Below are 13874 nucleotides of genomic sequence, written 5' to 3'. Positions count from 1 at the left end.
AAAGGTTGATATCGAAAGCTTTGTTAAAAGGATTTTTCACTGCCTGTGTTAGCTGTCTCTTCTATTATCAGAAAAAGGCAGGTCCCAGACATCACCAGTAAGGTCACAGAAAGTCTCTCAGAAAGATGTGAAGAGGAAATCCTCCAATTAGAAAAGGAATATAAAGTCTTAGAATTCAAGTTGAGAAATGTAAGTTGAAAAAAAATTACAATTAGAAATTTAAGTAATCCCCCCCTTTAAAGATCCAGTTGGTTAAATACACTCAATTGCTGTGGCCCATTATAGTGCGAAAGTAGCCATGTGCAAATGAATAAGCACTTAATAAAATTTAATAAAATAGGCATATAAACAAAACTATGAACACTGAAATTCAAATTTATATAATTTTTATATTAAAGGTTTCATTTGATTTTTTTTTTTTTTTTGTGGGCCATTTAAAATGTGAAAACCTTCCTTAACTTGTGAGCCCTACAAAAACAAGTGGGAGGCAATATATGGCCCATGGATCATTTTTTCCAACCCGTGTGGAAAAGGAATGAAACTTTTGAACTTTGGTTTGCATTTTTTCAGGATATAATGATATTTCAATGCCTTGAGAAATTGATTCTTCTTTTGTGCCGTAAACATTTTAATTGGTTGTGTCATGCATTTTACAAGCTTGAGCTTTTCACAACTGTTTCCAAGAGGAGAACTTACACGTAAGAGAGTATAATTCTGTCAACTGATCTAAGTTAGTGATAATTCTGTTTTACTATACTCCTTGTGTTAGGATACTTTTGGAACTCTTCAGTTCAGTAATCATGTCAATAACTAAATTTAAGGCGTCATAAGTTACAGATTATTTATGATTGTGGTTTATTCTGTCTTCTTACATGTTGTGTTTTACAAATTTGAACTCTTAAGAGATCCCAGCACTTTGGGAAATAGTTTGAACTCTGTTTTCAGAATTGACCTACTGGAGCACATCTATTAATAGACTCGGTCCTATGTTTGACTTTATAGATTTTTCTGAGGCTTAATGAGATCTGACCACAGGGTGGCATGTTTCTCTTACAAACTTCATTGTTAAAATGGGAAGGAAAGGGGTTTTAATTAATGAAAAGTCTTTCCTCTAATTTTGGTGTTTAAATGACCGGGTTTTCTCTAAATTGTTTTTTTTTCCCCCTGTAGTTCATTATGAAGATTTGCATAATATTAAATTACAGTGCCTTAAATCTTGATGCTTTAAAATCTCCTTACCTTGTGGTTATAACACAAATTATGAAATGTTTATAATTGAGAGAATAGTGATTAGAACTGTTTTTCATAGAATATATTGGATTTAGCCATTGACCCCAGGTTTAAAAATCAGTCTATAAAAACTGCTAAAAGAATATAACGAAAGGACGAAAGTATCTTGCCTTTTAGTTGTGAAGGCATGGGCAAAGTTATTGGCATAAGATTTTTATCTGATTACAGAGTCTTCATGTAGGGATGAATGAAAAAGAGCTTGGATGCCAGATGGTCAGGAGACACAAAATAGTTAGAAAAGTGACCTTTCGTTCTGTTAGATTAAAGTGAGAGCTGAATGTCTTCCAAAAATTTTCGTACATGAGCTATAATGAGAGAAGGATCATCTCTGTGTAGTTTTTAAGGGAAGTGAGTTTAGTGGAGCTAATTAAAGTCTTTGTAGGTGGGACTTCAGTGCAGATTTACCTGGAGTCTAGGCACATGCTCTTTGTATGCAAGTATTTCCAGTTGGGTTCATTCTTTGTTGGAGAATGGGTGGACCTGGTGATGATTCTTGAGGTGTAGAGTTTAGAGAATTATTGCTGAAACTAGAAAATGGGCCAAAAGTATTCTGTGAGAGTATAACTATTTAATATACCACTCCATCTTCTTTGTCTAATTTTTTTCATCTCATTTCGAACCTATATACCAAGTAAATACACTGTTAATAATTTACATGTTTATCTAATCACCTCCACCAAAATGTAAGCTCCAAGAGGTTAGAGATCTTATTATCAGGCTCATTTTGTATTCCATTGCCTAAATATTGCCTGGCAGGTAAGTGCTTAGTATGTGTTTGTTGTTATAACCTACCAGAATGGGGTATAGTTTCAAAGTTGAGATGATATATGTAATTTTCCTTAACTACAATATTTTATGAAGATAGCCTTCCAAGAGGAGCTTTGCTAATGCAAATTTGCTATATCTTTTCCTTTCCTAGGGTGATTGTGTTGTTACAGTACTGCTTGCTGAAGAGGACAAAGTTGAAGATGATGTAGTTTTTTACGTGGTATTTTCGGGTTCTACCCTCCATCACTGTACAAGTACCCGGAAGGTCAGTTCTGATACTTTGGAGACCATTGCTCCTGGTAAGTATTTGGGATCTTTTTTAGCCTATACTAGTTCTTGAATACTTTTGTTCTATGTTCTTTACTATAGAGTAATATGAAGAGTGAACCAGAGTGATTCACATTTTTAAATACATAGGTGCTCTATTTTGTTAATCTTGTTTGTTCCAAAGAAGTGTGAACCTAATTAGAAATAAATGAAATAAAGTGTTATTATTTGAAAAATAAAAATCAGGATCAGCAAAAATATTAATTTATTGTAATGTTGAAATTTTGGAAATACTAAAACGTGGTAGAAGATATGAATTCTCATATGGGCATACAGATTTTATTCTGAATTTCATGGTGGTAAAACTAAAAAATAAAACATAAGCAGTTATGCATTTCTCATATCTAGGATGAAAAAACCTGCAAAACTTTTTATGAAGCCAAATTTGCCCCAAATTCATAAGTTATGGTTCATTGTGGAATGAAAGCTTAATCACTATTGTATTTTTAAATTTAACAGAATTAAAAGATGTTTACTTAATAAAAATTTTTATGAAGTTATGAGGACAATGCTACTTCTAACAGAAAGGGGTGATCCAGTAATGCTTATCTCTTGGCCTGTTCTAGCCTTTGAAGATATATTGATTTGTATTTGGAGATGAGCTTCTATCCTCAGTTGACCTTGCTTTAAAGTTAACAATTAACCAGTTTTCATCAGAATTCAGAAGAGTGTATAGTTAGAGGGAACCTCTAAAAATGCCAACAGCTTAACTATTACCATCTAGGGAATGATTAGACTGTCATCCTTTTTTATGAGTTCCACTTTGTTGGTGTAGGTGTTATAAGGTTAATTTGTTTGTGAAGCACTTCGAATGTCTGTTTTTTGCCAGTATTGGATCAGGTTGCCCATTTTTCATTCCAGTGACATTTCATATAAATTATCTTTATGTCTGATACCTACCAAATTCTGAAAATTATTCCACAATTAAGAACTAAGATTATGACTACTGAAAGTTTTATTTACCTTCTTGCATTGCAAAAATTATTTTGAAAAATATGGGATATAAGATTTGAGACAGGAAGATTTCTCCCAAACTGTTAGGGATAAGAAATAAAAAATAGTGGTCAGCATAGATACTGATTCCCTGCCCCCCAGGAGTATTAGTATCTTTTATAATTTAGACTGCCAGTCATCTTGTTTGCTACTATGTGCATTATATTGGAAAAGGTATATCTGGAACTTGAGGTCTTCTGTCTAGCAGGTACCATTCATTACCATTGCTAAAAATGTATTATATGTTGGTGATAGGGAGAAACAGTTCCTTAACTAGGTAGAATCAGTTTCTTAACTGGGTAGAATCAGTCTGTGACTGGGCTCTTTGAAAGGAATGGAGGTAATTTTTATTAACTAATTCTTTCTGAATTAGAAAAACTTTAAAGTTGAAGGTGTGTGTCTTTATATGTATATATGTGTACATATGTACCTAGAAAGGAACATCTTAATTAGATAGTAGAATAGTATGAGTAGTTAGAAAGGGCAAGTAGGACAGGGATATAATCCTGGGTTTTAGCCATGACAATAATAAACCCCAGCAGAGTCCAGTACTTTGATGGAGAGGGATGTGCCTGGAATCTTCCTTAGAAGGGCCTTTAAATTAGGAAGGTGGCAGGCGATTACTTTTCTTGGAAACATAAACCAACTGAACTTATAATGACAGCTGGGGTTCTAAATTTATTCTAGATCCTTGTAACATTTTTTTCCAGGATAACTTTCTGAACTTTAGTTTCCATTTCTTCCCTTGACTTTGGTTCTGATACCTCTTTATATGTCTCAGTACCCCCTTTTCCAAGCCACACCCCTCTTGAGTGTCCATTTGTACCTGCTGACCATGGGTGCCCTGCACTGCCATCGCAAGCCAATCAAAATGAATATTGTGTACTCTACTCTGCAGAATAGAGTTTTTGTCTGAATCGGCAGAAATTATTCCTGACCCATTCACTTCTTCAGGCCTGTAGTAATGCCATCTCTTTCATTTTCTACTAAACAGCTTTCTTCTTATCCCCTTCCCACATTCTCTATCATGCTTGCCAGCCATGCCCCCCATTCCCCTGAATATTCTGCTACCTACCCACATTCAGTCAGGTAGCTTAATCACAACAGATGTGAAGAAAAGATTAGAGTTCTTGAAGACTCTACTTGTGGAAAGCCAGGGAACATCAAAGTAACTCTTTAGCATGTGAGCTTCTGATTAATATTTGATATTTGATTTGTAAGGATATCAGCGAGACCCCTAGTTGGTGCACTAGAAGCCAACTATTTAAGCAAAGGAGATTGCCAACTGGATCTTTCTGCTCTAGTCATCATGTATAAGAGTTTTCTGTTTTCTTTTCAGCTACTGACATTTGGATTAATTTGGTAATTTGTTGTGAAAGGATAGAGATAAGTGTGTTTTGGGGGTTAACTTAGTTTTCCCTCCCTTTTGTCACTTTGCTTCTTCCCACTTGTTTGTTTTTCCTTTTCTTTCTTTCTTTTTCTGGGGATTGAACCCAGGAGCTCATACCCAGCCCTTTTTATTTTGAGACAGGGTCTAAGTTACCCTTCTAGGCTTGCAGGCCTCCTGCATCAACTTCTGAGTAGCCGGGATTACAGGTGTGCATCACCATGGATGGCTTCAGTTTTTAAATTCTTGTTTAATCATGGAATTAATTTTTCAGGCTAGAATTAAACTGCCTTAAATCTGCTTTTGTACTTTTTAAACTTGTGCCTTCCCTTGCTCCAGGTTCTTGCTCATCATGTCTCATTGAGGCTTCTTGTCTACCTTATAACAATATACAACTGCCTCCTCTCAGAATTCCATGTTCCCCTTTCCTGCTTTATGTTTTTTCATTGTACTTATCAACTTCTAACACATAATATATTTAGCTTATTTATTTTATTTTCTGCCTGCTTCTACTAAGGTTTAGTTAGGTTTATGAGGGGAATAATTTTCTTTCTTTCAGTGGTACGCGCTAAGAAGGCTTCTTCTAGGAATTCCTGCCGCTTGATGGGATAGCGTTTCTGCTGTGTTGTAATCATTCTAGTTCTCAGAAAGGTGAATGTACATATATATATTCCCCTTCTCCCTAATTTTGGGGAGAGGGGCAGAAATGTTTCTTAAATTAAACACTTAGCTTGGAGCAGAAGTCTGTGTCCTCTTTCTGAAGCTAACTGATAATTTCTTTGCATCAGTTAAGCTGTATTGATAGCCTCAGGTTTCCTGTATACTGAGGGCAGTGGCAGTGTCAGATTAATCAAGATTCTTCATGGAAAGTCTACACAATAGTGTGTGCATTCTAGTTACTGGATAAATGTACGATGTCTTTTTGCTGCAGCTGCTTCTAATCAGGATGTCTCTCTCTATCCTTCTGCAAGGATAAGACTTGCAATTCCTAATTATTTGGGCTGATTGTGTATGAAAAGAAAAAGAGCTTTGTGCCTTATTCTTGCTTTTTTACGTCATGCTTCATCCACATTGCTGGCTCTAATTTTTTAGTTCTCTGGTATGTTTTACTGTAAGTGTTTTGAAATGTTTTAGTTTCTAAAACCCGGTGATTGATTGACCTTCAAAAGACAGCTACTTCTTGATGTCATCTGTAAACTTTTATCAAATATTGTCTGAAAATAGGTTGAAATACTAGACATTCTAAGTTTTCTTCTAAAACAAAACTTTGACTCCAGATATTACAATTACATCCCCAATGTATGTTTTCTAACTTTTTTATGTTTTCTAATAAGAACTGTCCATTTGAATAGAGGCTGTAGAGAAGTGGTAAAGGTTTTTTTTTTTTTTTTTTTTTGTAATTTTTATTTTTTTTTTGTAGTTGTAGATGGACATTCAGAATGCCTTTATTTTGTTTATTTTTATGTGGTGCTAAGGATCAAGCCCAGTGCCTCAAACATGCTAGGCAGACACTCTGCCACTGAGCTACAGCCCCAACCCCGGTAAAAGCATTTTTAAAGTAACCCTTTCTTGCTTGCCTACCATAGATGGCTCTAGATGTGATTCAGTCCCCGCCCCCCACAAAAAGTATGGTAAGAGTAGTAACATATTTAGGGACAGGTGAGTAGAGACTTTGACTTCCTACTTTTTTTGCCTTTGAATTGTTTGAATTGAAGCATACTACTTATATAATATATAGTGATTTTTAATAAATTTTGAACACTGAAAAGAATACTTTCTTTTTTTTGAAAATAAATGCTTCATTGCATTAATTAACACTAGACACAGACCAAATTTTATAATAAAATATTATACCCAAAATACTTGTGAGATGGCTGGTTCAAGAATATAATTTGCTATGAAATACAGCTTAAAATGGAAAAACATTTCTAATAATAAAAGACGTTAATTTTGTAATTAAAGAAAACATAAAACACCCGTTATTGTCTCCGCATAGTAAACAGATCCAACCTTAAATCACACTTTATTTAATTAATGATTTTCCTCTCAAGATGAAGCTAAGGTAGTTTTTTTGAAGCCAGTATAGGATTGGTAAATAGTGTAAAGAAATCTGAGTATCCTTAGAAGGTAATTCTTAGGGGAAATATAGAGTACTATTCTATTATATTCACTTTTATCCATGAAACTGAATTTAGACAAAGCATTGATTTCGGAATGCAAAATGGAGCAGGATGTTTAGTTGATTCTCCACACTGTTTTGTCAAACATGCTGGTATAGAATGTTTTATAAAATGAAATCTTTTTTCACCTTGTCAATTACTTTTAGAATTCATAGCAAGCATTCTTGTTTGACAGAAAAACTTCAAACCTTCATTGACCCCAAAATTAGACTCAGCACTTCCATATTTTTCTTTCTCTTTCAAAAGGGAAGGTACTATACAAAGAAATTTGTCATGAAAAGGAAAAACAAAAACATTTATCACAATCAGAAGTCTTCTGGATTTAATGAAAAATTGCAGCCCAGATCTCAACAACTGGACCTATAGTTACAGCATGATGTGTCTTTTATTTCATGTGAACCAAGATCCTTTTTCTAGCAGCGGATGTGCAGAGATAACCAAATTAGATAACATATTTAAAAATAAGTTGTAAGTTTTTAATTGGCCCAATCAGAGAATTCTGATTTCGTCTCCACTATCAAAGCAATCATTTATTTTTTACTGGACATTTTATAAGAGTCTCCCTATTCTGAAGTACTACTATAAGGCTACTAGACAGCTCTGAGAAGTTATACATTTTATCACCTTGGAACTATGAACATGGAACTGGAATATTGGGGCATGCATTACAACAGGATTGATATCCCCCAGGGAGTATAAATTGAATCTTGGGGCTACAAAAATATAATCTTACTCTTTACATATAAAATAAAGATAGACATAATACAAATATGTGTATATCAATGGTATTAAAATTTCATGAGGTGGGAAGTAGAGAAAAATGTCTAAAAAGGCTACTTGGAGGGATAATAATGAAAAAAAAAATGGTTGAGAAGTCTGCCTTAGTGGTATGTAGGCTGGAATATAGAAGATCACATTTTTAGCATTAATTAGCTCCTTCCTTTTTCAAAATGCACATGATGCAATTCCTTCCCATGCTTGCTTCCCCCAATCCCCCACCCCCTGCTCAAATACTCTTGTGCATACAGAGATGTTTTGAAAATATACCAAATTTGTACATCTGCAAATAGAACACCAAAAACTAGCAGTGGGTACATACTTTTTCATGCAATCCCCGCTTCTGAAAGAGTGTGGCTCTGAAGAATGAACATTTTCTTTAACTCTGTTATATCTACTTGAAAGATAGAAAAAGACTAGACTTTTAAATACTTTGATGCCAAACTGAGTAGTAAAGACATTATTTTATATTTTCCACCTCTGACTACTAATTTCTTAGAAGATGACATCTGTGTGAGACTGGGCTTGTCTGGCCCAGCAAACACTTTCAGGGTTCTTTTTTGGATAACTGGTAAAACAAAGTCCCAATTGTTTCATTCTGAAAAGAGAGGGCCCGGATGGGATATGTTCCACTTTTAGCTTAATAGGAAATGAAGTAATTCTTGGGCCATGCTTTAGTTTTGTGTATCTGTAGCAGTGTTTTGTTTCCATGGATGCAGATGCTCCTTATAGTGATAAGAAGCCTGCAGGAAAGCTCTCTCATGAACACATACCTTTGACTTAGGAATTTAGAAAAGAAGTGGATTAAATTATTCTAAGAGGACCTTTGCTTTACATTGCTGCTCCTCACCTACATCCTTCTTGTATTTTTGTTTATTTTTCTCCTTTCCTTTATTTTTTCAGTTCTACTGTTGTGCCAAAGGCATCAATTGGCTCCAAAGCTTTGTTGGGCCACGGTGATTGAGAAGCTCTTTATAACGTTTTAGGGATCCGTTTTTCTTGAGTTACCTGAACAGGAACATTTTAGTAGCTAATAGTAACACTAGTTTTAGATGCCTGCTTTATGTCCAGTGCTTTGTGCATGGCTGCTTTTCATATTTGTAACAATCCTTGGGTTGGTGGTATTCTCATTTTAGGTATAAAGGAACAGGCTTCAAGGTTGAACAGCTTTCTCAGGATAACCAAACCAGTTTGGGGTTCAAACCTAATATTGTTTGACTCTTCAGTCAATAGTCAGTATTCTTCAGGATCCCTTTCAGTTCACTCATCTGGGAACAGGTCTCTTCTACCTCAAAAATCTGTGAACAGGCTTGATATAGGATAAATTTAGAAAGGATTTTAAAAGATGAAAATATAAGGTGGTCTGGGGATTGAATGTGTGTGTGTACTTAGTAATACATGTATGCTTATCTCTTACTGCTGTTTTGGCAGAATTTATTAGCAGGTGGTCCATCAAATTTAAATTATGATCATTAACGTTTGGGTCTTTAACAATTTATCTTTCTTTGTCATCTCTCTTAATTCCTTTAGGGCTACTTCCTTCATGAGTTCAATAAAAATTTCCAAACTTCCTTTAAAAAAAAAAATACTGTGGTTTTTATTTTCCTTATTAACAGGAAATCGAGTGGAAGGAAAAACACCATGGAACTAGCAAAAATCTTGCTACTCTTCTTTAGTGTTTTTATAAAAGAAGTTAAATTGTATTTATTATATCAAATTAGATATGAGTTTTCCATTGGATGTCTATATAGTGTAGCTGTAGAGATTGTTAATACCCTGTATTCATCATGTAAAAAGGCAGCCATAAGACTAATAGTCACCAATAAATAGTCATGCCTCTAGAGCTAATTTACAGTAGTAAAAAGTTTTATGTATGTTTATGTAGTGACTTTAGTTTTCTTAGGTTTACATTATAAAACTTTTAATGTAAAAAATTCTGATTTCTTTCCCCATATGCTTTATCCAAAAGTTTATACAAATTAAAAACTAATCTTTAGATCCTCTTGTGCCTAATAGAAAATATCAGTATGAGACAGTAGCCCGTCAACCTTGTGTAACATTAGGTTGAGAAAGTTTGTTCTTGGTCAGTAGTAACTCTTCCAGTTACTCTTCAATGAAGAGTTATCCATCAAACCCTCAGTTCTCTGCTCTTCTGTTAACCCACAGTTTTTTTTTTTTTTTTTTAAATAAGCCTGTAATAGACCAAACAAACTTCAGATTTATGGCATGTTTAACTTACAGTGATTTAAGTTCTCCTTCAGATTGTTAAGTTCATCTGACAGGAAAATATTAGGCTAACAATTGGATGACATCTGTTTCATGGTCTTTTAGTGGCCTAAACTTTCTGCCTTTTCTTGTATATATTTCAGTTTAGTTATATACAAGTAGAGTTGATAGTAGTTCACTTAAACACTTCTACCTGCTAACAAATTCTGCCAAAGCAGCAGTAAGAGATAAACATACTTGTACTGCTAAGTACCACACACACACTCAATCCCTAGATCACCTTATGTTTCTCTCCCCCTTGTTTGCCCCTACCTCATTGTTTTAGTCAGCTTTTTCACTGCTAAAGATCTGAAAGAACAATTTTAGAGAAGGAAACGTTCGTTTGGGGGTTCATGGTTTCAGAGGTCTCAGTCCATAGACAGCCAGCTCTATTCCTGGGGGCTCAAGAACAATATGTCAGAAAAATGTCAGAGGGAAGTGCATCACATGATGATCAGAAACCAGAGAGAGAGAGAGAGAGACTCTACTCACTAGATAGAAAATGTATACTCCAGTGACCCATCTCCTCCAGCCACACCCTGCCCATCTTCAGTTATGGACTCAGTTAATCTCATCAGGGGATTAATTCACTGTTTGGGTTAAGGCTCTCATAACACAATTATTTCTCCTCTAAATTTTCTTGCATTGTCTCTCACACATGAGCTTTTGGAAGACACATCAAACCATACACTCATCCTTCCTAGGTAAGTAGTTACTTTAGTAGTCCCAGATGGATTTCTATGCAGATATGTCTGCACTTAATAACCTTGAACAAGATATACTATTGCTTCACCATCACTTTTTTACTGTATGGCACATACAGAAGGTGATTGTGTATATGTGTGTGTTGGGGGCAGGTAACAGGGAGAAAGAGGGAAGGAGATAGATGCTGGGGATTAAACCCAAGGCTTTGCACATGATAGACAAGTTCTGTACCACTGATCTAGATCCCCAGCCCTTTGTGAGTTTTATTGTGAGACAGAGTCTCAATGAGTCCCTTGGCTGGCCTTGAACTTGCCATTTTCCCTCCTTAGCTTCCTGAGTAGCTGGCATTATACGCATGCACAAGCTCACCTGGCCAAGGAGGTGATTTTACTTCTAGTGGCATTGTGACTCCCTTTCTAAATCAGGTTTTCAATCTTTACAGAGAATTGGGGAAGGAAGATTGGTAAGAAAGAATAAGGACTGTTTTCATGGGTAAGGCCAGTAGGTATTATTATTTTAGGTTCTTGTAATATCTCTTCTAAGACATAGCAAATATAAGTATGATGGCAGAATTCAATTTGGATCCTAAGTTATTTATAGCATTATTGTGGTATTGTGAAGTTAGTGATTTTCCTATCTACCTCAGAGAACTTTCAGGAATTTATAAATTTGTTTAATTCTGAAACAATGAGGCAATGCTATAATCAATCACAACATTTTTGTCTTTAAATGAATTCTTCTGTCTGAAATACATATTGCTACCCACCTCCCCTTCCAATTTGGATTGAAGTGAGGCTTTGTGCGTTGTTTTCAATGGTAGTATTAAAGAATTTGGGAGAGTCCTTCCAAATTATAGCTCTCCACTTATAAGGCTAAGGAGGCCCAATTTGATAGTGTTAGGTTGTCATTTACCTCAGGCCACATAGCTAATAAGTAAGAAATTCTTGTCTACTAAGCATCTAGATGTAGCTTAGTTAATATTCTCCCAAAACTCACTCTCATAGTATTAGTTCTATCCCTTGAGCTTACCCTTTGCTTTACATTTTTACTATTTTTTCCCCTCCGTATTGGGGATGAACCTAAGGGTGCTTAACCACTGAGCCACATCTCATCCCATCTTAAAATGGTTTTCATTTTTTATTTTGAAATAGGTTCTCACTAAGTTGCTTAGGGCCTCATTAAGTTGCTGAGACTGGCCTTGAATTTGCAATCTGCCTCTGGAGTTGCTGGGATTATGGGCATGTGCCACCACACGCAGCACATTTTACATTTTTAAAGCTATTTCCTTCTTGACCATTTCTCCCTCTTTACCTTCTGCCTGGCATGACCCATACATAGTCTTGCAATTGGAGAAACCTCAGTACCGGTAGCATTATAGCTCCCCCATGCTATAATGAAGGAATTGCAGCCCAGAGTAAGAGCTACAACGGAATATAGATGCGTTTTAGTCAAGGTTTGAATGTGTTTTTTATTCCTTTCTCATTGATTCTTCCATGGTGCCCCCCCTTCCCCTTTCCTCCCCTCCCCTTTCCTCTCCTTTCTTTTACCATCCCTCTTTTTGTTTTGTTTTTATTCCCTTTTTTCCTTTCCCTCCCTCCCTCCCTCCCTTCCTTTCTTTCTTCTCCTCCCTCCCTCCCTCCCTTCCTTTCTTTCTTCTCCCTCCCTCCCTCCCTCCCTCCCTCCACTGAACTACGTAAGCTCTCTTTATATTTTTTTTTTAAGATTTTTTTTAGATGTTGACGAACCTTTATTTTAGTCATTTATTCATATGTGGTACTGAGAATCGAACCTAGGGCCTCACACATGCTAGGCAAGTGCTCCACCACTGTGCCACAACCCCAGCCCCTCCCTTTATATTTTGAGACAGGGTCTCACTATGTTGCCAGCCTTTGCCTTGTACTTGAAATCCTCCTGCCTCAGACTCCTGTGTAGCTGGTAGTAAAAGCCTAGGCCACTGTGCCCAGGTCTTATTTTACTCTTTAGGCCATCTTTCTTATACATTAATTTGGGGTGTAGAGGCAGATTCTAGAGTATTGAAACTTTGAATCAAATTCTTAGTTTTTATTTTTAATTTGTTCTAATTAATTATACATGACAGTAGAATGTATTTTGACACATTTTACACAAATGGAGCACAACTTCTCAGTCCTCTGGCTGTACATGGTGCAGAGTCACACTGGTAGTGTAATTATACATGTATATAGGGTAATAATGTCTGTCTCATTCCACTGTCCTTCCCATTCTCACACTCCCTCTCCTCCCCTCACCTCAGTCTCTTCTGCACAATCCAACTTTGGATTCAAGTTTTAATTTGGCCATGTAAGAGCTATTTATAACCTTGGGCAAGTTGTTTAACTTTCTTTGTTTGGCAAATAAAGATAATAATACCTACTGATTATTATGAGATGTTATTTGTAAAGCACTGAGAATAGTATCTGGCTCATGGCAAGTAAGTGCTTATTAAATGAATAAGAAGAGAAAAAAGAATAAAACACCTTAGTTCTGAGGGTTATAGAGAAGAATCCCTGGGTTGAGAGACTTCGGGACAGTGTGCGTGTGAAGGGTCCTTCTTAACTGCTGCTTCCTTGGTGAAATGTACTCCTTCCCCATCCCCTAGTTGCACTGTGTGTTTCTTACAGAGCACATCCAGTTTTAATTTACATTGCAGTTAACTGTAGCTTGTTGGAGTCTTTCCTGTGAATTATAAAGCATTGGAGAATTGAGACTCTTCCCTTACTCATCTTCACCTTCTAATCATGATGCTTGAACTTTGTGGCTGTCCAGCTACTAGTTATTGAACAGAACTGAGCGAGATATTATAGAATATTTTAAAAGAAATATTTTCTGCCAGTGAAATACACAAACCTACTACTTAGATTGGTTGGCTAATTTCTGCTGACATGGATGCTTTTGTAATTAGGCTGACTACCTTTTAAAGAAATATTAAATTTTTCTCTAATTTCACTTAATATATTCAAGGTACAAATTCTACATATATATATTGAATTGAAGTGGAGTGTGCACATATGTATGTGTATGCACATATTGGGCAGGAGATGCTTTAGCTTTTTATATCCTTCATAGAAACTTAGAAGGCACTGTTTATATCCTCTGGAATTACATTTGTGTGAAGACTGATCTTTACAACTTGTGAACATGTCATTCTTGATTACTAGTCATAC

At 35.7% G+C, this 13874-nt stretch overlaps 1 protein-coding gene across 7 annotated transcripts in view; it reads left to right on the top strand.

Moving 5' to 3' along the window:
- The window catches only part of Akap13 (A-kinase anchoring protein 13), a 346713-nt gene that overhangs the window by 116939 nt on the left and 215900 nt on the right, over nucleotides 1–13874 (top strand). For all 7 annotated transcript variants that reach the window (XM_071608649.1, XM_071608648.1, XM_071608646.1 and 4 more), the window contains exon 3: nucleotides 2210–2357. In XM_071608649.1, coding sequence (XP_071464750.1) covers nucleotides 2210–2357 — 148 coding nt within the window. The remainder of the gene's footprint in view (nucleotides 1–2209; nucleotides 2358–13874) is intronic.

Source organism: Marmota flaviventris, chromosome 2 (assembly GCF_047511675.1).
Source record: "Marmota flaviventris isolate mMarFla1 chromosome 2, mMarFla1.hap1, whole genome shotgun sequence".
Taxonomy (NCBI): Eukaryota; Metazoa; Chordata; class Mammalia; order Rodentia; family Sciuridae; genus Marmota; species Marmota flaviventris.
The sequence above is the reverse complement of the archived record's forward strand: the minus strand, read 5'-3'. Positions and strand labels throughout refer to the sequence as shown.